At 55.8% G+C, this 23,767-nt stretch overlaps 10 protein-coding genes across 10 annotated transcripts; 6 read left to right on the top strand and 4 right to left on the bottom strand.

Moving 5' to 3' along the window:
- Positions 1–952: 952 nt before the first annotated feature.
- Positions 953–2,165, bottom strand: LTR77_001953 (uncharacterized protein; the record flags this gene model as incomplete). The annotated part of the gene is made up of 3 exons (XM_064799212.1): positions 953–1,217; positions 1,280–2,064; positions 2,115–2,165. 3 exons carry the CDS (start codon positions 2,163–2,165, stop codon positions 953–955), a joined length of 1,101 nt encoding a protein of 366 aa, XP_064661967.1.
- A 649-nt stretch (positions 2,166–2,814) lies between these two features.
- LTR77_001952 (uncharacterized protein) lies at positions 2,815–3,509 on the top strand (the record flags this gene model as incomplete). The annotated part of the gene is made up of 2 exons (XM_064799211.1): positions 2,815–3,074; positions 3,131–3,509. The coding sequence occupies 2 exons, from the start codon at positions 2,815–2,817 to the stop codon at positions 3,507–3,509; spliced, it is 639 nt and encodes a 212-aa protein (XP_064661966.1).
- Positions 3,510–4,162: 653 nt separating this feature from the next.
- Positions 4,163–4,776, top strand: LTR77_001951 (uncharacterized protein; the record flags this gene model as incomplete). The annotated part of the gene is made up of 2 exons (XM_064799210.1): positions 4,163–4,335; positions 4,386–4,776. The coding sequence occupies 2 exons, from the start codon at positions 4,163–4,165 to the stop codon at positions 4,774–4,776; spliced, it is 564 nt and encodes a 187-aa protein (XP_064661965.1).
- Positions 4,777–6,031: 1,255 nt separating this feature from the next.
- Positions 6,032–6,571, bottom strand: LTR77_001950 (uncharacterized protein; the record flags this gene model as incomplete). Its single annotated transcript, XM_064799209.1, has 2 exons — positions 6,032–6,280; positions 6,365–6,571. The coding sequence occupies 2 exons, from the start codon at positions 6,569–6,571 to the stop codon at positions 6,032–6,034; spliced, it is 456 nt and encodes a 151-aa protein (XP_064661964.1).
- A 1,370-nt stretch (positions 6,572–7,941) lies between these two features.
- On the bottom strand, positions 7,942–8,673 carry LTR77_001949 (uncharacterized protein; the record flags this gene model as incomplete). Its single annotated transcript, XM_064799208.1, has 1 exon — positions 7,942–8,673. The coding sequence occupies one exon, from the start codon at positions 8,671–8,673 to the stop codon at positions 7,942–7,944; it is 732 nt and encodes a 243-aa protein (XP_064661963.1).
- A 272-nt stretch (positions 8,674–8,945) lies between these two features.
- LTR77_001948 (uncharacterized protein) lies at positions 8,946–10,052 on the top strand (the record flags this gene model as incomplete). The annotated part of the gene is made up of 2 exons (XM_064799207.1): positions 8,946–9,023; positions 9,063–10,052. The coding sequence occupies 2 exons, from the start codon at positions 8,946–8,948 to the stop codon at positions 10,050–10,052; spliced, it is 1,068 nt and encodes a 355-aa protein (XP_064661962.1).
- Positions 10,053–10,742: 690 nt separating this feature from the next.
- On the top strand, positions 10,743–12,288 carry LTR77_001947 (uncharacterized protein; the record flags this gene model as incomplete). The annotated part of the gene is made up of 2 exons (XM_064799206.1): positions 10,743–11,789; positions 11,848–12,288. 2 exons carry the CDS (start codon positions 10,743–10,745, stop codon positions 12,286–12,288), a joined length of 1,488 nt encoding a protein of 495 aa, XP_064661961.1.
- A 1,717-nt stretch (positions 12,289–14,005) lies between these two features.
- On the top strand, positions 14,006–15,061 carry LTR77_001946 (uncharacterized protein; the record flags this gene model as incomplete). The annotated part of the gene is made up of 2 exons (XM_064799205.1): positions 14,006–14,457; positions 14,683–15,061. The coding sequence occupies 2 exons, from the start codon at positions 14,006–14,008 to the stop codon at positions 15,059–15,061; spliced, it is 831 nt and encodes a 276-aa protein (XP_064661960.1).
- Positions 15,062–17,588: 2,527 nt separating this feature from the next.
- Positions 17,589–18,544, bottom strand: LTR77_001945 (uncharacterized protein; the record flags this gene model as incomplete). The annotated part of the gene is made up of 2 exons (XM_064799204.1): positions 17,589–18,358; positions 18,445–18,544. The coding sequence occupies 2 exons, from the start codon at positions 18,542–18,544 to the stop codon at positions 17,589–17,591; spliced, it is 870 nt and encodes a 289-aa protein (XP_064661959.1).
- A 2,564-nt stretch (positions 18,545–21,108) lies between these two features.
- Positions 21,109–22,264, top strand: FGR2_2 (Major Facilitator superfamily; the record flags this gene model as incomplete). The annotated part of the gene is made up of 3 exons (XM_064799203.1): positions 21,109–21,385; positions 21,440–22,021; positions 22,110–22,264. 3 exons carry the CDS (start codon positions 21,109–21,111, stop codon positions 22,262–22,264), a joined length of 1,014 nt encoding a protein of 337 aa, XP_064661958.1.
- Positions 22,265–23,767: the final 1,503 nt, after the last annotated feature.

Below are 23,767 nucleotides of genomic sequence, written 5' to 3'. Positions count from 1 at the left end.
ATCAACCTTTGGAACCCGCATCGTCAGGTCCTGTAAACCACCTGCGGCGCCAGCGCTGCAGACCAGCTCGCAGCGATTTGTAGTCCAGGCCTCCGCACCGGCAAGATCGCTGGCATGGTGACAGAAAGATCTCGAGCCGTTGTCCATGTGGCAGCAAGACCTCCGCCTTCTCAAGATGAGAAGACCCTTTGGAGCCGAAGTCGACACCGGCAACGTTCTTGCTAAGTCTCCTGCGAGCAGCTCAGGACACAGTCCTAAGAATGGAGCGATGGAAGAGTAGCAATGCTTGTGCCTTGTGGCAAGAGTGCCAATGTGGAAATCTCCGAAATCCGACTCGTAGTTTATCCTTCCGGAAGGGTACAGATGTACTAGACCGGGTTTCCAGGATTTAGCACCCGGCATATATTGCCCAGTAGCCCGCCATCTGAACCGGGACGAGTAAGGCGCCGTCGTATGGGAAGTCACCCAATCCGAGAAGCTTTGCACAAAGTGGTTGGAACTCACATTAGTCGGCAGGCGGTGGCGGCGGTGGCGGCGGGTTTGGAGGGGCGAGGATTGGCGATCGCTGGTCATCGTGGCTCGGATGACGCTGGGAGGTGTGCCATCTCTGGGAAGGCCGATGGTGGACTCGATATGCGATGCGGGACATGACTGGCTGGCAACAGACTACCAGATGACGAAGGCGTATCAGGCCGCCTCGATAGGCCAGCACCGCAGCGGGAGATGGGAGTGCAGCAAAGGCTGCTCGTGACAGCAGTGAAGGTAGTAGGCGTCGTGGTGAAGCAACGTTCCAAGATACATACACGAAGAACAGCGACATCTACACAGTACTCAAGATCAGCAGAACAACATCTCAGAATCTCATCGAGCCATTCCCCTCCTCGCATCTGCGACACATGTCAGCTCTCGTCACTTCCAAATCGCAGTTCTCATGTTGTACCTCACCCTTCCCCTACTTCGCCTCAATACTCTTCCCCGCCTCCTTCTGATCCATCTTAAACACAATCTTATGCACCTTCCTCTGCTCGAAATCCTTGTACGCCTGCGGCGCCTCCTCCAACAGCATCGTCTTGCCGCACAGGAAAGCGACCTTCTTCTGCTCCTGCACCAACAGCTTCAAAGCAGGCTCGAAGATGCTGCGGACGGGGCAGCGGCCGAAGGCGGTGGTGACGTTTTTGCCGTACATGAGAAGGCCGTTGACTTCCCATTTCTCGGTGCTGGAGATCGTTTCAAGTTAGCAGAGAGCTGCGCGGAGGAGGATGAAGAGGATGACACGCACTGCACGCCGATACTCGAGATCTGCCCGAAAGGCCTGATCATGTCGAAGGCCAGCTGCCACGCATCCGCATGCCCGACACACTCAATCACCACATCGGCACCTCTGCCTCCAGTCGCCTCCTTGATCTTCGGGATGGGGTCGTCGTTGAGGTTGATGGTCTTCGCGCCCAGCTTCTCCGCCTCCTCCAGCCGCTCGGGGATGCTATCAATCGCAATCACATTATCCACCATCGTCAACGCACACGTAATCGCACATACGCCCACCGGCCCGCATCCAATCACCACCGCAGTATACTCCTTGCGATCCCTCTCCGGCAGATCCTTCAAAAACCTCGCCGCAGCAAAATAGCCCGTGGGAAAGATATCCGCCATCAGCACCAGCATCTCCTCCGGGATATCCTTGGGCGCCTTCACGAACGTCGACTCAGCCAGCGGACACCGCACATACTCGGCCTGCCCGCCATCGATCGTGTTCGCCGGCGCCGAGTTGCCAAACAGCTCGCCCTTGCTGCACCGACTCGCCTGCCCGCGGACGCAGTAGAAGCACTCCCCGCAGGCGGTGTAGAACGGGACAACCACTTTGTCCCCGATGGCGAAGCTCTTCACGTCGTCGCCCTTCTCGACGATCTCGCCGACGAATTCGTGGCCGCAGATGAAGTTGGGTTCGCATTTGAGGTGGCCGCGGTAGTAGTGCAGGTCGCTGCCGCAGAGGGCGGTGGAGGTGACGCGGATGACGGCGTCGGTTTGCTTTTGGACTTTGGGGGTCGGGCGGTCTTCTACTTCGACCTGGGGCAGGATTAGCTGGTCGTGGGATGGCCGGAGGATTGGAGGAGTACTTTGTAGTCGCCTTTGAATACAACGGCTCGCATCTTCTCGGGGAGGCCCATGGTGGTTCGTTTGTCGGCTTTTGCGTTGGACTGGCTGTTGCTTTCGATTTCCTACACTTTGAAGATCCCCTGCAGCGTACAATGCGTTGAACAGAACGAAGATGGACGAAGTAAACAACGCTTCCATTCGTTTGAACAGCGGTGCGGGGTCGTCTCTGCCCCGCATTGATCGACGACACCGCTATCCCCGACACCGCGGTTATATGCACGACGTTATGCGGAGTCCCGGCGGGTCCACGTCGTCGGTGCCGAATGACTCGAGTAGGAATGGTGGTGAAACAACCGACTTCATCTCTTTCGGACACGACTAACGTTCCTTTCCGCCTGGCATCAGATCCTGTAGGAATCAAGGATGTCTCTAGTTATTTTGCATGCAAGGCAGATCGCATTTTGCGTCTGATTACGGCAATGATACTCAGGGCACAGCCTCCTGCAATATTCGACAATGTTTGAAGGGTAATGGGCGCCGCCCAAAATATTCCTCGTCAATTGCAAATCGGGCCGCATGGACCCTTGCAGCGTCTGTACAAGTACAATGGCCAACCTGGCGTGGTACTTGTAGCTCTCACACACATATCTCTCTCTCAGCTGGACTGCGACTTTCTCCCTCTTCTTTCCCTTCCTACACCACAATCATACTTTCGACGACATGCCTTCCGTGCGGAACATGGCCCTGTGGGCTACAACACTCTTTGCCTTTGTCAATGCCAGCCCGACTCAGGTCCGCCGCTCCAGCCCCAACGGAATAAGCAAGAGGGGCTTAGGGGGCGTGATCGATATCACCTGCGGTCTGTGGGCGACTGCAATCAGGGCGGACGCCGACGAGGCGATACACCAAGTGACAGCCAATGGCGGAGCCATCAACGCCATCAAACAGACCTGCTCTCGATTGGCATGCGTAGGCACCAGGTGAGCATCCCAACGCGCTTTCACATGTTCGAGCTCGCGGCTGACACCCAATCCAGCGGCCTCTATGTCTGCAACGACCAAGAGGAAGACGTCCTTGTCCAACTCGAAGATCTCTTCAGCCCTAGCTCCCAGCTTGTCCAGAGCTGCGTGGATTACTACGTCGACAACGACGTAGCTGTGAACACACAGACCCCGGTGTCTGCGCAAGGCTTCTACGCGGATCCACTCGTGAATGTGGTCATCAGCTACTGCGATCCCAACGACGACCCGTATAAGAAACCAAGCGATTACAATTTCGATGTCAACTGCGGGCCGAATGGATGCAACCCGACTTGTGGCTGGGAAGGTGCTGAGGAAGATCCATGCCCCTTCTTGTCGAAAATCTTTGCGTCTTCTTCGGCAGCTCCATCACCGACGGCCACACCTGCCCCTTGAGAGGGAGTGACTGGGTTGAGAAGGCGGGCTAGAGCGTGCTACTGGGGTGGCTGATCAAGAGTAGACTCATTGTCTGCTAGTGGTCTAGCTTGTGGAGTTGGTGAAGGGTGTAGAGTAGCGTTACGCTAGGTGTTGATTACATTCTGTCGCTTGCATTAGATGTTGTATGAATATCCTCACTGACGAGCAAGTGACGCTTTGCAACCATAAATCCAGGATCTCTAATGTCACAACGTCTCTCTCAATACATTCAATGCAGGATCCTATTGGGAACGACCAAGATTCCTTTCCGCTTGGCGTCAGATCCTGTAGGATGGTTAGGATTGCAGCATGATGAGCGTCGCTCGAAACAGCCTTGATTGATCCATCTTCGAGCCGTATGGATCTTCGCAGCGTCTATTCAAATACCGTGGCCTATTATTGCACACTGACGGTTTCAAACGACTCACTCTCAGCTGGACTGCGGCTCTCTTCCTCCTTACATATAACAACTCGACTTTTGACGAAATATGCACTCCATTCACAATATAGCACTGTGGGCTACTGCGCTCTTTGCTCTTGTCTATGCTAGCCCAGCTCAGGTCCGCCATTCTAGCCCGACTCAAGTCCGCCGCTCCAGCCATAATGGGATCAGCAAGAGGTACGAGGGGATCATGTTGGACGTTACGTGCGGCCTGTGGGCAACAGCAGTCCAGGCGGATGCAAAGCAAGCGATAGAAGAAGCTACAGGCAACATCGGAGCCGTTGCTGCTATAGTAGGAGCCAGCCCGGGACTCGTTTTTGTCGGAAGTCAGGCTTGTTCTCGATTAGCATGTGTGGGCACCAGGTAAGCTTCGCCACTACACATTCAGTCCACGAGGCTGATACCTGTCTCAGCGGCTTCTACGCCTGCAACGACAGGGACGAGGGCATCTTTGTTTCCCCCGCCGATCTCACCGACTCTGCTACTGCCCTTGTCGACCACTGCGTGGCTTATTATAAGGACAAGGGCGTGGATACAAACGACCAGACCCCAGTGTCCGCGCAGGCGTTCTATCTCACCGGTCCGGAGGTGAACCTGGTCGTTAGTTACTGCGACAGTAACGAGGACCAAAACAAGAAGCCAAGCGATTATACGTTCGATGAAAACTGCGGGCCCAACGGATGCAACCCGACTTGTGGATGGGACGGTGCTCAAGAAAATCCGTGCCGTTTCTGGCAGAACCCGTTTGCGTCCGCTAAGCCGACCACCTCTACAGCGGCTGTGACCCCTACACCTACGCTTTGAGTGGAGGGCGACAGAATGGAGAAAGCAGGCGGGGTCGTGCTGCTAGGACGGATGGTCAAGAGCATGTCGTTTGCCTGCCGGTGGTGGCCCAGCTTGTGGAGTGGGTGGAGGGCATTCAGGGAGGTTCAGCTAGTGTTGCTACCACTTTGTAGCTGGCCATAGCTATTGTATGAGTGACCTCGGAGTCGTGAGTGACTATGTGCAACCAAAAGAGAATGGATCTTTTACCTTGAGAACGGGAAGACCTAGTCGTCTTATCCAGCACACCATATTCGAGCAGCAAACTGTTTCGAGAATCGTGGACGACTCATTGCGGCCTTCCAGATTTGCCGCAATTGCGATAAGCCATCACCATGCCCCGTTTTGGCCTGCAGCTGAGTCTCCATCTCCGAGCACGGGCTGACGCTCCCAAGACCATATCCTTCTACAAGTGTCCCCTCCACCATTCATCCAGTGCCAGAGTCCACCCACTACTCTTCTCCAGCTAGCCCCTCTTCTGCAAGATCTTTTCGTCCGTCTTGATGCCCGATCACCTTCACAAGCATATCACCTTGCACCAAAGCCAGGCAGAGTCCTTTCCCGCGGCTCCCAACGATTTCATGTATGATCTGAACGGCGTCTTGCTGGGACTCCTTGCTCCATTGACCCTTTTGATTCCCAAGTGGCGCACTTTGAGCTAGGGACAGTGGAGGCAATGCGAGCCAGAGCTTGAGGGTAAGCTATGAATATCGTGCGAGAACGCGCTGCAGAGAACCCAACACTTGCATGCGCGCCCGCCCATCCGTCTCCGCGGTGTCCGAGCCGAATGGCTGGAAGAGTAACGGTCGTGAAGGAATCGACTTTATCTCCTCTAAAGAGCTGCGATCTGAAGGTAATACCAGGACTGGGTAGGACACTGTCCGGGTTTGGCTGGGCGGAGAAGACGGCTGCGCACCAGGTGCCTGTCAAGAAGTACAACATAGCGTTGGAGATTGGTATAAAGACAGCTATGTGACGACTACATGCGTGACATGGTTTTCCAACCTACGATCTCCAACCAAGGATTACTTCCATCAAAGCCACGCACCGCTCGATATGGCGTTGTGTACATCAACGGATGCGACCAGCTTTAGCTCAATGCTATCCATTCGGCGTTGCAATGGTACTTCTCCGTCCAGAAGCTAGTCCTCCAAAGCATCCTGCAGGCCTGAGTGTTACCATACAGTTTTTCGTTGCTGTGAGGACTCTTTTGTTGCTCTTTGTCGCACAGGGCCTTTCACACGACCCCTGTGTCCTTCTTCAACAGCTCCATCTTCCTGGAAGCCACGTTGTCATGCACGAGAAGAAATGTAAGCCCGTCGCCACGCTTCCTGATGGCGTTCTGCACAAGCTGGATGGCGCCGTGCCTCTGTTCTTCCAGCCACCCTTCGTCCAATTGCTTCAGCAAAGCGTCTCCGGCTACAGAGGCCTGCAGGGCGCCTTTGATGTACCCAGGCAAGACGATACGTAACGTGAGGTGGGTAAGCTGTGGGCACCTTGGGAGAACCTTTTCGAACGGGGCCAGCATAGCTGGACGGCTGCGATCATCGGAGAACTCAAGGCGCCTTACATGCTTCTCGATGTCCGTCTTCTCTTCGAAAATCGGGCTAGCCAGCGAGGTCGTGACGTGATGGGTTCTGGGATGGGGGAAGTCTTCGACCATAAAGCGGGTGCGAACCATGAGAGTGTTGTACAGACAGTATGCGTCAAGCAGGAACGCTTTGCTGAGGTGACCGCGGAATCCAAGGCAGATGTCGTCGATACAGTGGCGGAACATCGCGGGCTTAGTGGTAACACCAAAGTAGTCGCGCGATCAGTCGTGCCTCTACATGGAGATGAGGCCAAAGTAGTCTAAGTCGATGGAGTGACCGAGGATCTGCTGTTGCAGCTCCAGTGGGATGGTGAAGATGGTCGTGCCGCCTTCAATGGGCGCGAATCGCTTCTGGCGGTATGTCAGTGACTGCTGGACTGGTAGGAGACCTCTGCGCGACGTACCTGTGGTGTGGCCGTGCTCGCCATGTCCGTAGTGATTAATGCGCGCGACGATGTTGCACTCGGTGAAACTGGGTGAGGTGGTGGGCAGGGACAGGGTGTGGCCAGCTGCGCCTTGAATTACAAGCAGTGCCAAGAAAAGCTAAATCATGACATGCCCAATACGGCAGGAGGCTGGACGTCAAGGGAGACTGAAGGGACATTCTTGAAGTATGCGTGAGATGGACACGAAAGTGATGAATTGTTCAACAGGCTGAGATTGCAGGTAGCTCGAGACCAACAATCGGACCAAGCTACGTATCCATAGCAGGGATCAGCATGCCCCAGAAGCACATCTCCATGATTACTACCTTCCAATCATTATAGATCTGCGACAGCCTAGGCTAGTCTTGGCCGGAAGTGGAGCGAGACTCGGGTCACATTCTCAAAGTGGGCATGAGATGGAATTGCAGCGAGTGAGCCGTTCAGCAGGCTGAGGTTGTAGGTAGCTCGTTTAGCTCGGGACTTGCCGTCTTTTGAATTGAGCCAGCAAATGTTGGTTCTACTGGAGCACAAATACTCTTCACACACACTCTCGAACGGTTATTGGGGTCTTGGGAAGAAAGAGAAGCGTGCCTTGGGCACTGCGAACAATGCAGGCATCTCCAGCTTCATTCTTCAATGACATGGTACTACAGCGATGGCTTTGGTCATGGTACAGCATAAAGCATGAGGAGAAAGGCTTAAACTACAGCTGCTGTGTCTCTTGTCTCACTCGGAGCACCGTTCCAGCCGGCATTACAGCGACTGTAAAGATTGGAGGGAGGCAAGACCATAGCTGGGAAGCATGCATTGGGGTATCATATGCTTAGAGCAAGCACCTCTTCTTGATGACGCCTTCGCTGAAGCATGCATTAGGGTATAATATGCTGAAGCAAGCACCTCTTCTCCATAACACCATCGCTCAGGCAAACAACCATGAGCAGCCGCTCGATATGCCCTTCGCCAGTCAGAGAAGCGGCGACAATAGTATCCCGCCGTCCATCCGTCCATTCTCCAACGCAGCCAGAAACAACCGTCCACCCACAGCTCATCCCTCAGCAACATATCAGCATCTCAGGGAAGCTCCATCAACGCAATCCGTGATTCATGAGCCCACCCCTCTAGTCGACCCCTTCAACCTTCACCCCCATCATCTCCCTCAACTTTCCACCCTCTTCCTCTCAGTCTGAGTGACCCAGACACCCCCAGGAATGCAATGCTCGGATCGCGAAGGAAGTGACCAGCCGCGAGAGTGGCTTGCCAGGCCTGGAGATCAGCGATAACGTCCCTAACCCTGATCCCATTGTTGTTCGTGACCAGGGCCCTCGTCTGCCACGTCTGTGCAAACACGAGACCCACATATGCGCCCGCTTCGACAGTCATGACAGCCGGCTTTGCGAGCTGCATGTCCAGGGCGAGCGCTTGTGATGTCGTGATGTTCATCGGTGGATGGTAGGGCACCATCAGGCTGAGCCACATCGCCGAGTATGCCGCAGAAGCTTGCTGATTGGCGAGGTTGGCGGAGACGGGGCGCAGGACGGACGAGTTGAGGATGTATCGCCTGTAGGCGACAGGAGGGGTGGCCGTGCCGACGCTTTGAGCCAGAAGCGACGCATGCGTGGGTGGTGCGTTGATCGATATCAGCCAGACGGTCGGCGAGCCATCGTGGTACCAGAAGACGATGTCTTGCTGGTCGTTTGCGTCGCGCAGCAGAAACGCGCTCTGCCTGACATCGAGAGAATTGTCGATGTTCTCCAGGAAGCTCTGATTGACCTGACGAGCGCGTAGGATCTGGCCGGGTGGGAGGTTGACCAGGACAGCCCTGAGAAGCATATCCTGCCCAAAGAATGTCGCTGCGTTAGCCATGCTGTCGTGTGATGGTCTTTGTGTAAGTGTTGCTGATTTTGAGTCTGACCGCGGTAGGGAAGCAGGAGATGGTAGCGGTGTCTTCTGCTCGCTTAATTGAGGTTTGATGCATTGTGAAGTTTGGAGGAAGAATTGTTATTGAGCACGTGAAGAAAGCTAATCCGAATTGGGAAGGAGCGGCGCGCTAACAGAAAAAACAAACACTTCCCGCTTCTCGGCTCGACTGAACAACTCACCTCAACCGAGCAACAACACATTGCTTACACATCGACATGGATTCGAATGGGACGATCAGCGCGCGCAAGGCGGCATGCCGACAAGAGCTGAAGGAGCTGCACGCTGGGCTGAAAGTGATGCAAGCACTGTCCAAAGGTCGCCTCGCCCCTTAGCTCGTCTTGCTCATCTTCAACGCCGCCGTCCGCAAGCACTGCCCGATTATCAACGCAGTCAGCGAGCGCGACATGGAGGACGCAATCGACCGCCTGCTTCGTAACCTCACACCCAACATCGCCACCACCCTTCGCCCACTCGCCACTCAATCCTTTCTCGAGACATCGGTGATGCAGCTCGCATCCACTTTCATGAAGGGTGTCACGATTCTCAAGACGAACGTCCCGAAGCCCCCTAAGGTGACCCACGGAGGCATGGAAGACTACAAGAAGTGCGTGGATGACTACAAAGAATACCACGAGGCAGTGCGCGACTCGATTCGTGCTGCTCTCCCGTCCTCCATCGTCCACGGCATCCGCAACCTCCAACTGGACTGCTCGTTCTACTCATCCGGCTTGATCCCAGGCTTTTGGGGATCCTCCACAACCGACCTTCAGCTCACGACAAGCAATCTCCAGTTCCTCCACCAGCAACTCCTGCATCTCGCCAATCTCCTCTTCCGGCTCGATCACAGCGTCAGTAGCTTCGTTGAATACGAGATGGACACTTACGCCACAGTGCTCTCCGACCGTGGCAACCCCGACTATAATGGTGTCACTCTTCCATACGCATTCCTCGAGCTATTGATCGCTCTCGAGTTCTGCGGCCCCAAGGAGACAGTCATTGTTCTCAACGTGTGCGACTATGGCAAGCAGCTCTGGGATGGGAAGGAAGTCGTAGTGACGGAATCACCGACAGAGACACTGGTAAAGATGCTGGGAGGGCTGGAGTTTACGACGATCAAGTCGTTGCGCAAGGCGAAGGAGGTGAAGGAGAAAGGGGCAGAAGCAAAAGAGGGGGAGGCTAAAGAGGTGGAGGCCAAAGACGCGGAGGCGAAGGACACGGAGACGAAAGAAGCAGAGCCGAAAGAAGCGAAAGCGAAGGAGACGATGCTGGAGGACGAGCAGGTGGAGGAGAACGGCGCAGAGGTGGGAGCAGGGCTTGCATAAGAGGTCGCAGATGTAAGAGTTCACGGTGCTGTAGAGTGTTGATTATCGAAGGAAGAAGATGCAAGCAGGCTTGACAACCAGTGTACTGCAGCGAGTTTCTGGAGCACAGGTAACCTGGTGGTTCATGATAGCAAGAGATCATGGCCGTAATGATAATTTGATCCCACCAGCGAGCTTTCCGAGTGCCATCGTTTCGAGCGCAACGAGCGCACGAGGTAAGTGGCGCGCGAATAGTCTTCAATCGGACATGCAGGTAAGTCAAGTAAATCAATCCACCCCTTGCGCCCGAGAACTATTGACATCGGCATGCCGAAGGAATGCATCGGCACCCACAAGAACACCGCACTTGGTCGGCCCTCTCCTCACCACTCCGAGTTCACTTCATCGAGCAGCCAACATGTTTGCTTTTCCACCGCTCGGCCTGCCCGCTGTGGGCGCTGGAACTGCTACTATTACTCAGGCAGGAGGTAACTTAGCCCAAGAAGTATCGGGAACGACGACTGACCAGGGATAGCTGCTACCGGCGTTGGACTCGACCTACCCCTCCTAGCCGCGCTAGATATATAGTCTGTCCCTGGCAATATCTTGCCCTCATCTGCCGCAGTGGCCACTCCATCAACAGCTGCGCTTCCGGTCATTCAGCAGCCCTCGATCCCAACCTCAATCACCCTATTGTCATGGCCGTCGACCATGGAAGATCCGTTTGTCCCGACCTCTTCCATCGCTGCTCTGCTCGATTTGATGTCTTCGCTGGCGAGAGGAAGCGTGGAGGTTATGCCTACGACGCTGGCGACGGTAGCACTACCCAGTGGGAATGGTGGCCGTGTCTCACCGACCTCTCTGCGCACAGCGGCAATTACGCCTGTAAATGCAGGGCTGGCAGCGCCGCCTATCGCACTGCCCTCCACCAGCATGATGACCACAGAGCTGTCCAGCTTGGATGACCTACTCGCGGCGGCCAGCATCACCGCAGCTCCATCGTCGCTCTCCAATCATCCCGCATCCAGCATCACGGACGCAGTCTCCTTCATTCAGATCACCATCCCAAGCGAAGCGGCAGCAGCAATCTTCGGCCTCCCCACACCGCCAACGACGTCTCCGCCAACAAATCTACCTGGTATGGATGCGACTTCTGTTCTCCCGGCAGAAGCAGCGATGACGACTACTCCGCCCCTGGCCGATGGGTTGCAAAGCCTGGGCGAGGAGATGGTCTCGAATATGGTGAATGCGTTGGTGCAGTTGATCAGTTTACTCGCTTCTCGGACGGCGGAGCCAGCGACAATTCCGATGCCGACCTCTACGGCGTCTGAGATTGAGCCAGAGGTCCTTCCATCTATAGCATCGACTTCAGTCATTTTGGTGGCAATACCGGCATCACCATCAAGCTCGTCAGCTTCGTCCGAGACGCAAGACTTCACCAACCGGCGACGAAAGCCAGCGCCACAGCTTCCCGGTTTTGGCTTTCTCGGAGGACTGCTGCCAGGAGCACGTTCGAAGTCCGCGGGGGTGTCAACATCCTCCGTCTCGCTCGACGCAACTATACCATCTACGCCTGTGGAGACTACAGGTCAGACTTCATCACCTCTTCCTGGCCGACCAGTAGTAGCCGACCCGAGCATCGCTGCGCCCGCTGTACCTCAGGTAATCCCATCTCCCGCCGCCCAGATCGTCGGCATGGCTCCCATCGTCGGCAATGCCGCACTGTATGGCAGTCCTGGCACGATGGTCATGGGCGTGGTTCGTATCACGTCTACCTCGACCTACAAAGACCGCTCAGCTCACCTCTCGTTCGCAGATTGCTTCCATCCCTATCCCCTCCGATCTACCCACCATCATCCAAGGCGTCAAAGACGCAGCCGTCTCCAACCTCGCCACTTCCGTCACCAATATCCCGCTGCTCGGCCAGACGAGCCAGGTCCTCGCTATCCTCCAATTGTTGGGAGTCATGAATTTAGGCCAGTTCGGCAGTGTTGCAACCTTGACGAATCTTCCTGCTGTGCAGTCCGCTGCCCTGCTGATTAATGAGCCCGATCTTGTCACTCTGATCTACATACTGAGGAGCAAAAGTATCATACAGAGTACGGCGGCGGATGGACTGTTGGACAATGTCGTTGGATTTGTTCAGATGGTGGAGTACCTGCTGCCGCTGGTGTCGAACATCAAAACGGTAGTTGCGGTCTTGATTTCGCAGCAGTTAGGTGTTGCTGGGTTGGACGACATCATCAATGGAGTTTGATGGGTCTCGAAAATGGACAGGGAGTATAGACTGGGCTACTAAGACTGCAGTCGTAAGCGGGCATAGAAGACAAGCTTCTCGATCATTACGAAGAAGCTCATCTTCGCTGCATTGAGATCTTGGATCCTGACTCGCATACCACCCATTGCGCGGCTCCTCCACACATAACAGAACGCACGAACCACGTTCACCCGCCCGAAACATGCCATTGAATCCAGTCGCAAAGGCGTCGCAGCATCCTCCACTCCTACTACCAGATCTTGCACCGCAGCCAAGCAAAGTTGACGTGGCCTTACCACATCCGGCCTGCAGTCGTTAGCCTTGCGGAGCCTTTCCATCTCGTCTGCCAATCACATGCTCCACATCGGAAGAGCGGAATTGCCTTGTCGCAGGGCCACGTAAGTTTGCCCGGGATTCGGCGATGGTTTGTGGGGTTTGCTGGCTTGGCCCGGACAACAATCGCTGTGTGACACGCTGCTGCAAGGGGAGGAGGGGAGGTACATATGCAAGGAATGCTGGGGGATTCATAGTTGGTAGATACACCTCTGCTCTTCCGCGGGATTTTTGCATTTACACTCGTTGCCTTCAATTCTTCTCGTATAGGCTGCACCAACCGCTGCGATGCCTTACAGTCCCGACCACGTCAAATCGCTCACACTACCACCGCCTGTGCAGGACACTGGAGCCAATATGTCGACCTCACGGTCGCTTCTGCACGACGCGCTGCGTGGCCATGCGCTCGCTTTGGTCGGACTGGGAGCCATGATAATGATGTCGAAGCAGTTGGAGCTGGAGATCGTTGGACGAGCCTGCTTTCTCGCTGCTGGAGCATTCTTGGGATCTCTGACGATGCTTCTCGTTGTTGGTACTGTCAGACGGCTGTTCAGGATGGACGAAGGGCAGGACGGTAGTTGAAGAGGACGAGCTGCATCTCATCGCCTCCAGGTTGCACGCTCCGCCTACTGGACTCCAAAGGACAAGACCACCGCTTCCGTTGGATGTGATATCCTCGAAATGAGCGGCGAAGCGGTCGGTAGCCGGCCCAAGCAGCCGGGTGATGCCTCTGGTCTCGCCGGACAGACACGCCGCACCATTGGGAGTGCTCTCGGCCACCGGGTTCTTGTTGAATGGGAAGGGCTGGCGAACTCATCCTGTAGTGCGGAGTCATTCCTATAGTAGCCCGAGAAGGACAAGATAAGGCTGGAGATGATGGAGTGGAAGGCGGACTCTAACAACTCTTCCATCGAGCTTACGAGCGCACGGCCTGCATCCGAAGACACGAAAATCCACCGCACCGAGCTTCCTTCGAATTCCACATCATCCTTGAGCTCTCTGTCATACTGACATGAGATCTACGCCCGCCTCCGATCGATCTTCGAATTTCCATTGGTACGGAAATGTACGTGTGAGGTCTTTGTTTTCCTTGAGTCTGCCTGAGGCCCCGAGGCCGACCTCCGGCCCCGAAGCATCCCCAAAATTCACCAAGCTCCTATTCATCTCTATGCACCAAATATCCCAGTCTTCCACAACGAACGCCCGCACACCAAACACTGTCGCCGTCAAACCTACGCCGCTCTACATCAGCACACCGTTGTTGTCGGTCAACACCGCCTCCCTGCACCGCTATACAAAGATCATCTGCAAGTTCGTATGCGCCTCAACTAATCTTCTTAAGCAAGGCTGACCTTCTCGCAGCACGTGCATCTGTTCAATCAACATGTCGACCATCACTGCTATTGTCACCGCCGCGCGACCACGCGCATCCTTCACGACCCTTCCAGTCGAGATCCAATCCCTGATCTTGTCCACGGCCGTCGTTCCATACCCGATCCCTCACCCTGGCGGCAGCGCATACGCCCCTCACAACCATCACCCGAAATCGCTCTCCCGCCGCAATCCTGTCCACAAGCTTGATGTCATCAGGATCAGCATCCAGCGGAGCTTTGGGCCATCGATCGGCATGGGCCACATCCTGGAGGCGTACTGCTCCGTCAACGAGCTCACGGTCATGCTGCATCAGGTATCAGGACCAAGTGCGAACACCATGACGACTGCGCAGCCGTTCGCGACCAACTGCGGGACGTTCGAGGAGAACCCTGCACTGCAGGCGCATGTGAAGAGTCTAAAGATCAGTGTTCTGAGCGTCATGATCATTGCGCAGAAGAAAGGGTATGTGGCGAAGGTTAGGGACATCGTCCAGGCCTGCCAAAGACTTGTCCATCTGACGATCCACCTGAGCAACATCACCCACTTGAGTCTGCGCCGGTCATGGCAGAGATCACGGGCCTGATGCGTGCAGAGGCGACGTTGCGTAGAAGGCGGATGTCGGTGACGTTCAGGAAGAGGGTACACGCCAACTGGTACAGCAACACCATCGTGTATTGAGGTTAACAGCGGCGTGGAAGTCAAAATCACGGCTAAGCAAGCCGGGTATACTGGCCGTCTCGAAGATACCGCCAACAAGTTGCTTGCGTTCGGACTCTTCCAATGTCTTGAGCAGAGCTTCAGCGCAGCACTCGCACTCGCACTATTTATCACCTGCAACATGCCCGACCACATACATTTGCCAGGGATGAATGGCGAGGGATCCTTGAAGATCAACCTTACTGCTCCAACCTCGCTCCTCCAAGCGCACGAATCGACGGGTCGGTACACTCAAAACGCATCGCACGATGCCACCCATTCCAAGCAACACAAACAAGCCGGCGAACAGAGCGAGCCAGCGACGCAGCACCCGACGAATATGGCGAACACCAGCACTAAGTCGACGTAGGCAGAAGCTATTTTCAACAAGAAGGCTAACAAGGACAGCCCATCTCGCCTCCCCGGCTTCCCTGGGCCGCAGGCTTCCAGGTGTCTCTACAATGCAACAGACATCATACTGCCGCTTCTTTCTCAGGTACGAGACTCCCGCAATCATCACAAGCTAGAGCATCGACGTAAAGCAACTTCGGCCCCATTAACGACAGTAAGAACGAAGATTGTTGCGCTACTTCATCATTGCATGAAACACACATTCTGGTGCATCAGCATGTTCAAGTCAGGCACTGGACGCTGGACAGGGCGATTGGGAACGCAGGTAAGGTAAGAAGAGCTATGGGACTTGGAGAGGAGGAAACGGGTTTAGAGGACACCCAGACGACACGGCCGGCGGCGGTAATCACGCAACATTGGTGCCACTGCTGGCTGGACATCAGGACGATTTGCCGCGCGCGCGGCAGTGCGTCCTGGACTGCACAAATCCCACCAACCCCTGGCCTAGTCGCCCTCTCACCTGGAAAGCTGACGAATCCATAACAACAGCTTCAAAGGCAACGCAAAGATTCTGCCAGCAAGAGGAGTAGTGTCACGACATCCTAAGCCATATTACGAGTTATCAAAACGCCTTATCCTCCTACAGTACAGCATTCGCAGCCCGAAGGCAGCGTGACATGTTTCTACAACCTCTTTCTTCGCCATGGTTAAGAGAGAAGCTCGCAACATCTGCATCCGCGGTGTCGGCGGTGAGGGCGTGGCACGCAAGACGACCTCAAGATCAAAAACCCTGTGCTACTACTCTGTAGCCCTTCCACCTTCTCTTCATCCTCCCTACCGCTTATTTGGACTGCATCGTTCCAACCACCACGTCTCCACTACCGTATGCGTTATCAAAAGGCTTCCTCCGGCAAGTAAAGTACGAGACAGATATAGCTACGGCTGGCAAAGTCAGGCTTCTAGAAGAAGCGCCAGTCATAGCCGCAGACGGTGTCAGCTGCCGGTGACCGTGGAAGAGACAGCATCAGCCCAGCTATCCCGCCAGCCAACCGTCAACACACTTCCGAGGCTGCATGCGTACGGCAGGTTTAGCAGATGGTCATCAAGTTCGGAAATGATCTGAGGCCTTCCTAGCGATAGCAAACGCTGCTACATAGTAGCTTCAGCCTCCTCCAACGGCAGTCCATCAAGTTGCGTCCCTACTACCGACAGGCTACGTAGCAGGCGGACGTCCGGCGTTGAGGGCCAAGAAAATACCTGTCAGTTCGGCAAAGACACGTTTGCAATGTCTGCCACAACCAAAGGGCGAGCGACATCCTTACGAGCTACACAGCAGGCCCACTGGTACCTCCTGAGATCGCTCGCAGCTTACCAACGTACCACTCGATTTCGGCAGAGGACCCAGACGCCCGACGGCTTTCTCCACGCACTACGCAACAAGTCCCACTTCCGCCATCGACCTTCTACCCGACGGCTACATAGCGCAGGCCTATTGCGTCAAAAAGATCGTTGACGTGAGCAGCAGTATGCGAACACTCAGCCGGCCCGTCAATGTAGCGCAAGCCTTGAGACCAAACCTTCTCACTAGACGGCGAGAGAGTTATTCTGTCCCGACTAAGCTGCTGTCCAGGCACTCTCAAGAGCAGCTTTTACGACCCTGCTATTGGAGGCATCAAGCAGAGCATCAAGCAGAACACACCCACAGATGCAATAAAAACTGCTGCTGCCTCAAGCTGACATAGGATCTCCTATCACAACCCTCTCCCCCCCTCACTTTAGACGAGCAACTCAGCAGCGAGATGACCGAACACAAACTGCTCGAAGCAGCCAACTCAACTGCAAGCCTATCGCTGCTCTCACCATGTGCTGGATGATGACGGGTGGTCATGTTTCGATCATGCCGATGTAGAAGACAAGGAGCCGTGTAGCGGTGCGATCGGCTTCCACTGCCCGTCTTCCTCATCTTGCCGTTCCTTCAACTTGCAGATGGAGTAATGGAGATGGGACTTTCATAGCTGTACAGGACGAGTAACTCAAACAAGCATTGCACCTCCTTCCTGTCTCTCGTTCATCCATCCCTACTGCCACCTCTGTTTCTTCCGGTCCGACATCTCCTCTCTTTGAAGGAAGACTTAAACAAAGTTTGTCAAAGACAATGTCCGGGACTAGACCTTCTGGTTGTCCTCTGGGAAGGCGAAGTGAAGCGAAGAGCTGAAGCATGAAGTAGTAGTGTAGGTAAAGTCATCGTTGGAGGAAGCAAGGTATCTCTTTCCCAGACTCCATAACACCCTCCTGTCTAGTAACGCTGACAATGGCAACAAAGCAACCATCTCCGCAATCGCAATAAGCAAGAAACAACAACAACAACCAGCTCATCGTCCTTTGACCCTGTGAGAAGGCTCCAGCGCCTGAACGCCGCGCTCCCAGAAACAACAGCAAGGACGTGGAGACGGCCCTGCTGGCAGTCTGGTCATCTCCATCACCCAAAAAGGCCGGCAGAACACCACACCACCCCTCCCAGCATCACCACCCCTTCCGGAGAAGGCTCACGCCACCCCCTCACCCTCCCCACTCTTACCCTCTTCCTCAGCATCACCACTATTCCCACCCCTCCTCGGAGCTGGCCCACCCTCCCCGTCCCCGCCCGTCCTCCTCTTGCCAGCACGGGCCTGCTCCACCGTCTCCCTCTCCTCTTCTTCGACAACCCCTTCACCCTCCTCCGGACTCCCAGCATCAGCGACCATCCTCGCCAAGCGCGCAGCCTCCACGTGGTTCTGATAAATCAGAAGCTCAACGGCTTCGTCTTCAGCACGCTGGGCTTGGCGGGCAGCTTCGGCGCGGACGGCATCACGTGCAGCCTCCACCACCTCAGCTCGGAGGGTGCTGAGGTCGATGCGCTGCCTTTCCGGCTGGCGCTGTATCTCCTGGACGGGCGTGGTCGTGAGGCCCTCCTGAGCGGTGTTGGTGCCGGTCCTCTGGCGTTTTGGCGGTCGAGAATCGGACGGGGAAGGCTCCTCATCGCCATCGCCGCCGTCATCACCGCCTTCGCCCTCACCATCCTCACCCGGAGCACCCACAAGCCCACTCTTCTCCATCCCCCGCATATACGCCGCCAGCGCCTGCACATCCCCAGCGCCCATCTCAAACACCTCGCGGAGAAGGCGCGCCGCCGCCGCCACACGCTCTTCGGCCGTCATGTCTTGGCGGAAGGAGGAGGCCGGGAGTTGGATGCCGTGGCCGTCGGCTTCATGGGCGGCGCGGGCGCGGGTGCGGAGCTTCTGGACCCTCTCCTGGACGGACTTGGTGGTTGGTTGCTCTGTGGGGACGTACGTTAGCGTGAGAAGAATTCGGTTGCGAGAGAAGACGCTGGTGGAGGAGGGGTGGGAAAGGGAGTAAGCTTACCAGGGTAGAGCAGAGCGATGTTCGCATGCTCCTTGGCCCTGATTTCGCGCCCAAACCCTCGGATGAGGGTGGGGAAGTCGGTCTCCGCATTCCACTTCATCTTTTGCTCCTTTGACTTTCCGCGAGCAGGATTCTTGAAGCCAAAGAGGTTGTTCGGATCCTTTGGCGGGTCGTTGCCTTTACCACCACCTTGCCTCCGCTTCCACCCGGAGCACCGCCAGCGCCAGATGCAGTCGCCATTGATCCGAGTGGTGGTCGCTGGTGACGGAAGGGAGGGGAGAGTCGGGTTTTGAGGAAGGGTGGAATTCGGTTGAAGATGGTCGACTTGCTGCCAGGAGTCTCCGGCAAGTGGGCGGGTCGAGGTAAGTTGCGGCGGGTACTGTCGGTGGTGGCTTTTGAAGGCGTGGGGTCTGGGTTGGTCAGTGTCATCCTGAGGTGAAGTTGCGGGTGTCGTAGCTGGGTAAAGTTCTGGAAGAGGAGTCCTGTTGAAATGACTTACGATGCTGGAAAGAGAAGCGCGCGAAGATGCTTCTATACGGGTGAAAGTGCTTGCTGTATAGAATGTCTGTCGTGGTGCAGGTTGAAGTGCAGGAACGAAGGAATCGCAGTCAGTATTTGAACGAAGAGCAATTCTTTGAGGTCCGAAAAGATCTTTCTAGCCGGTGTGGGAAGCTCAGGCCGCCGAAACAGACGAGAAGGGTCTAGCGTGGTGAATGCATTGACCCGTCTTCACATGCTAGGTTTCCAGAGGGTTCTGGAGCGGAGTGGAGGGATTCTCAAAGGAGTTGAGGATGGGGAGGAGAGACATGGAGAAGGCGGCACTTTCTTCGACAAAGGAAGTCTGATGATGGACGAGACTGGAACTTACAATTTGAGAGTTTCAAAGGCGGCAGGAAGACAGCAGCGTTGTCTACAAGGCGGCAGAAGACAGAACAAGCCGTTGAACGCATTACTGGCCACAGTCTCCCATGTCAGAGCCGTACCGATGGATGCGAAGGAGCGTTCTCGAGATGGCAGTATCGCAAGCAGTTTCATCCAAGGCCGACATCACGCTGATAAAAATACATACGCAGGTAACCGCACGTTAACATTGCCTTCCAATTCGCGCTGCTTTGCCCGACGCCATGTCGAAAGAGGTATGTGCCGTTGTGGAAGACGAGAAGATTGTTGTAAGTGGCAGAAGCACCATTCCAGGGGACCTGCCCTCATTGTCTCCAGTCCGGGCTTGATGGAAGCGAGGAAAACTAAGAGAGAAGTCGACGATGCCGGCGGCTTTGCGTTGGCGACTGGTTGTTGAATGTTGCCCGTAATGCTCCGAGCACTTAAGCCCATGCCATTGCTTTCAGTATGCAGTGTAAATATGACCATACCGTGTAGTTCTCTCGTCCCTACCTTGCCGCCGCCGGCGGACATAGGCCTCATGTCGTCCGACGAAGTCTTGCTTGCCTCGCTCGAGGCGGCAGACTCCCAGCTCAAGCATTGCGGCTCCATACCACTGCGAACAGGCCTGGTAGTACGCCTTCGTTCACGGTTTATACTCGGAGCACCTTCACGCTGCTGGGTTGGGAGTAGAGAACAGTGAAGAGGAAGAAGAAGAAGTGAAGTCCACCACCGCGCCAAGAATACCATTCCGGCCCGCTTTCGTCCCGACCTGCCATTGTCGGACAAGAACAAAAATACCTCTTCGCCCATCCCGCGTCCGTCCAACCATCTCCTCTCCCTGCCGCTCCACCCCCACCCCTTCCCTCCGCCATGGCACGGGAGGGTGCGACTGTAGGGTGTAACGCCGCACAATCTCTACCACCACGTGCTCCAATCAGATCGTCTGCTTGACGAAGCACGTGGGCTGGGCGCGAAGCGGGGCGTGAGAGAGATAGGCGCTGCAGTATCTCGACGATCCCGACCGTGTAGGGCTTGGGGATGCCCCATCGCGTCTCTTGTGCGCTTGGGGGTGGTGCCATGGAGACTTCAGCTCCCAGTTTCTCACTCTCTACCTCTATCTCTCGTTCGTAAAGACCGTACACGGAGCTCTCGCGCTCGTCCTCCCATCCCCTTGCGCACGACCACCTCCACCACCTCCTCTCCCGCCGTACACCCACCATGGCCGACCTCTCGAAAGATGAAAAAACCCTCGGCGGCACCTCCTCCCCACCCGACGACTACCCCTCCCGCCGCCTCAGCGAAGACAGCATCCAGAAGGGCGACCTGTTGAACCTCGAGTCCGTCGACCCGGCGCTCAATGCTCGCATGCATTTGATCAACGACGCGATTGACAGCATTGGGTTTACGACATGGCAATTAAAGCTTTTTTTCCTTAATGGGCACGTGACTATCAAACAGAACCCTGGCTTGCCTGCAACACTCACTGACCTGCTTGCCATTCTGTTTGCAGCTTCGGCTATGCAGTGGACTCCTTGATTCTGTTAATACAGGTGGGTGGATGGTAAAGAGATGGGGAGAAGGAGATGGTGCTGATAAGATGGATAGAGTATAATTGCGACACAAGCGGCGTACGAGTTCCAGCCGAGCTGGCAGTATGGGATGACCTGCGCTGCTTACGTTGGTCAGGCAGCCTTGCAAACCCTCGTCTCCACCTCCGCATTCGTGTGTGGAGAGAGCGTGGAGACGGCGCACAAACCTACCAAGTACTGATGTATCGCAGGCATGCTGGTCGGCGCCCTCTTCTGGGGCCTCTCCGCCGACATCATCGGTCGCAAATACGCCTTCAACATTTCCCTCCTCCTCTCCTCCGTCTTCTGCATCGTTGCCGGTGCTGCGCCGAACTGGATCGTGCTGGGTTTGTTCGTCTGTCTGGCGGCTTTCGGGAGTGGTGGGAATCTCGTGCTCGACACGACCGTGTTTCTGGAGTACCTGCCGTCCCGCCATCAATGGCTGCTCACGCTGCTTGCTTGTTGGTGGGGCGCAGGGCAGTTCGTGGCTGGTACCTTACTCCTCCGCCCCTCCATCTCCCATCCCCACTGATGAAAGAATCCAGGCCTCTTCGCCTGGGCCTACCTCCCCAACTTCTCCTGCGGCGACCCCGCCACCACCGGCATAAAATGCACCTGGCACAACAACTACGGCTGGCGCCTCGTCTGGTTCTCGTCCGGCGCGCTGGTCTTTATCCTTTCCATCCTCCGCATCACCGTCATCAAGCTCCGCGAAACGCCCAAGTATCTCGTCGGCGAGGGCCGCGACGCCGAGGTCGTCGATACGCTGCAGTATATCGCGCAGCGGTATAATCGGCCTTGTAGCTTGACGCTGGAGCAGATGCAGGCGTGCGGGACTGTTGGGGGGGCTTTGCCGGGGAATCGGAGAGGGAGCGTCTCCGCCCATGCGAAAAAGAAGTTCTCGTTCGCTGAGGTGGGCATGCACTTGCGTGGGCTGTTCGCGACGAAGAAGTTGGCGTTGAGCACGTCGTTGATTTGGCTCAGTTGGACGCTGATCGGGCTGGCGTATCCGCTCTATAACGTCTTCCTCCCGGTGTATCTTGCGTCCAGGGGAGCCGAGCTCGGCGGGTTGAGCCCGAGTAAGCAGTGGACGTACTATGCCGCGGCGAACTTGTGCTCGATACCGAGTAAGTACCGCATCCTCTCGGCATGTAGGAAGCGAGGGGAGGGGGAGGGGGAGATGGTGTGGATGGTATGCTGATTGAGGGTCTACAGGTCCAATTCTGGCAGGCTACATGTGCAAGAGTCGCTGGTTCTGGGGCAGGAGGGGCACGATGATCATCGGCGTACGTACTCCCCATCCCACCTATCTTCCAGCCACACCACCGCTCTACTGCCTGGGCAGGGCATCGGGCTCGGGCAGGGAGTAGGGCAGACGAAAGTGTTCGGGCGGCGGAGGTAGCAACGGACGGAAGGGAGGGAATCGAAAGGCAGGGTTGAGTAATTGTGGATGGTGCTGATAACAAGAGAACAGGCGCTTATTACCATGGTTTTCTTCTTCGCTTACACGACGGTCAAGACGAATGCGCAGAACAACGGGTTTACGTGTGCGATTAGCTTTTGTTTGGTGAGTACTGCTCTTATTCCTTTCCCTCCTTGTTCTTCTTGGGAAGTAATCAGCAGGTTCTTTATGCTTCGAGCTCCGAACGGTTTGTTCCAGGACCCGTGGATCTTGGACTCGGGATTCAGGACTGGGAACTTGGAGCATGTGCCGTGGCCGAGTGGATGCTTGTATGACGCCGTTCGACCCGATGGCTCATTTCATTGTACGCGGCGGTCCATCAAAAGCTACCCAGTGGTTCCACACAACCGTGCGGCTACCACGGGTGACCATCCTCAGCAACAAGACCCTTTCACAGTAGTGACCACATGTCTTTACCATCTCGTCCGCAGCCTCGTTGTTTTCCAAACATCGGGACCTCCATCGATTCAAGTCGCACATCACAAGACGAGTATGGGCGTTGGATGACCTTCGGCAAGACCGTTCTCATCTCGCCACAAATTCAGTTCATTCCAACACGCCGCTGCGCCAAACTGTACCTGATTCGTGCCTTGTCTGGGTGGCGGGCCACAGCTACGTTTCTGCTGTACTAGCATTGTCGTCCAACCTCTGCACGCCGATCGAGATTGAGCGAGCCTTGTCTGGGTGGGGGGCTTTCGCTGCACTGTTGAGAACCAAGCAGCAGTGCCCGAAATCTGGACCGGAACACCAATAAATCGAGACAGGTGCTTTGCACCAGTCATATCTAGGTGGCGTGCCTTTCCCGCATTCGCTTTGAGCGATGCCCACCATCAGAACCGCAGCATGCTGGATACCACATCTGTTGGCTTGTCTAGGTGGCGGGCCTTCGCTACGCTGTCGATGGCAGCGTCCATTCCTCGGAATTCGAGCGGCGATACATCTCCGACAGAAGAGTAGAAGTCATGTCTGGTTGGCAGGCCTACAGCCACACTGTCATTGGCGACGTCCATCTCCAAGTACGATTATCGGCAAGAAATGCCGGAGTGCAAGCCATCTGGGGGTGGCGGGCCTTCGCCGCACTTGCTTCTCCCTCAGACGATGAAGCAGTACCCAGCTCTCGGACAAGCGTCCGACAGAAGCGTAGATGTCATGTCTGGTTGGCAGGCCTACAGCCACGCTCCTCTTGGTAGCGTCCAGTTCCTGGACTTCGGTCATGTCCGGGTGGCTGGCCTTCGCTGCCAGCCACATGCCAGGCGGCGATTCCCAATTGCTGGGTTACAGCACAATCTCAAAACGGCGCAATCTGTATGCTTCCCGACTGTTATGTCTGGGTGGCGTGCCCTCGCCGCATTGCTCTCAAATCACGAAGCATTGCCCATGCGTATCAGTGAACGATATCGACAGCGCCATC

This window comes from Saxophila tyrrhenica, assembly GCF_035928015.1.
Source record: "Saxophila tyrrhenica strain CCFEE 5935 chromosome Unknown scaffold_3, whole genome shotgun sequence".
In the NCBI taxonomy this organism is placed as follows: Eukaryota; Fungi; Ascomycota; class Dothideomycetes; order Mycosphaerellales; family Extremaceae; genus Saxophila; species Saxophila tyrrhenica.
This window is presented reverse-complemented; position numbering and strand designations above follow the sequence as displayed.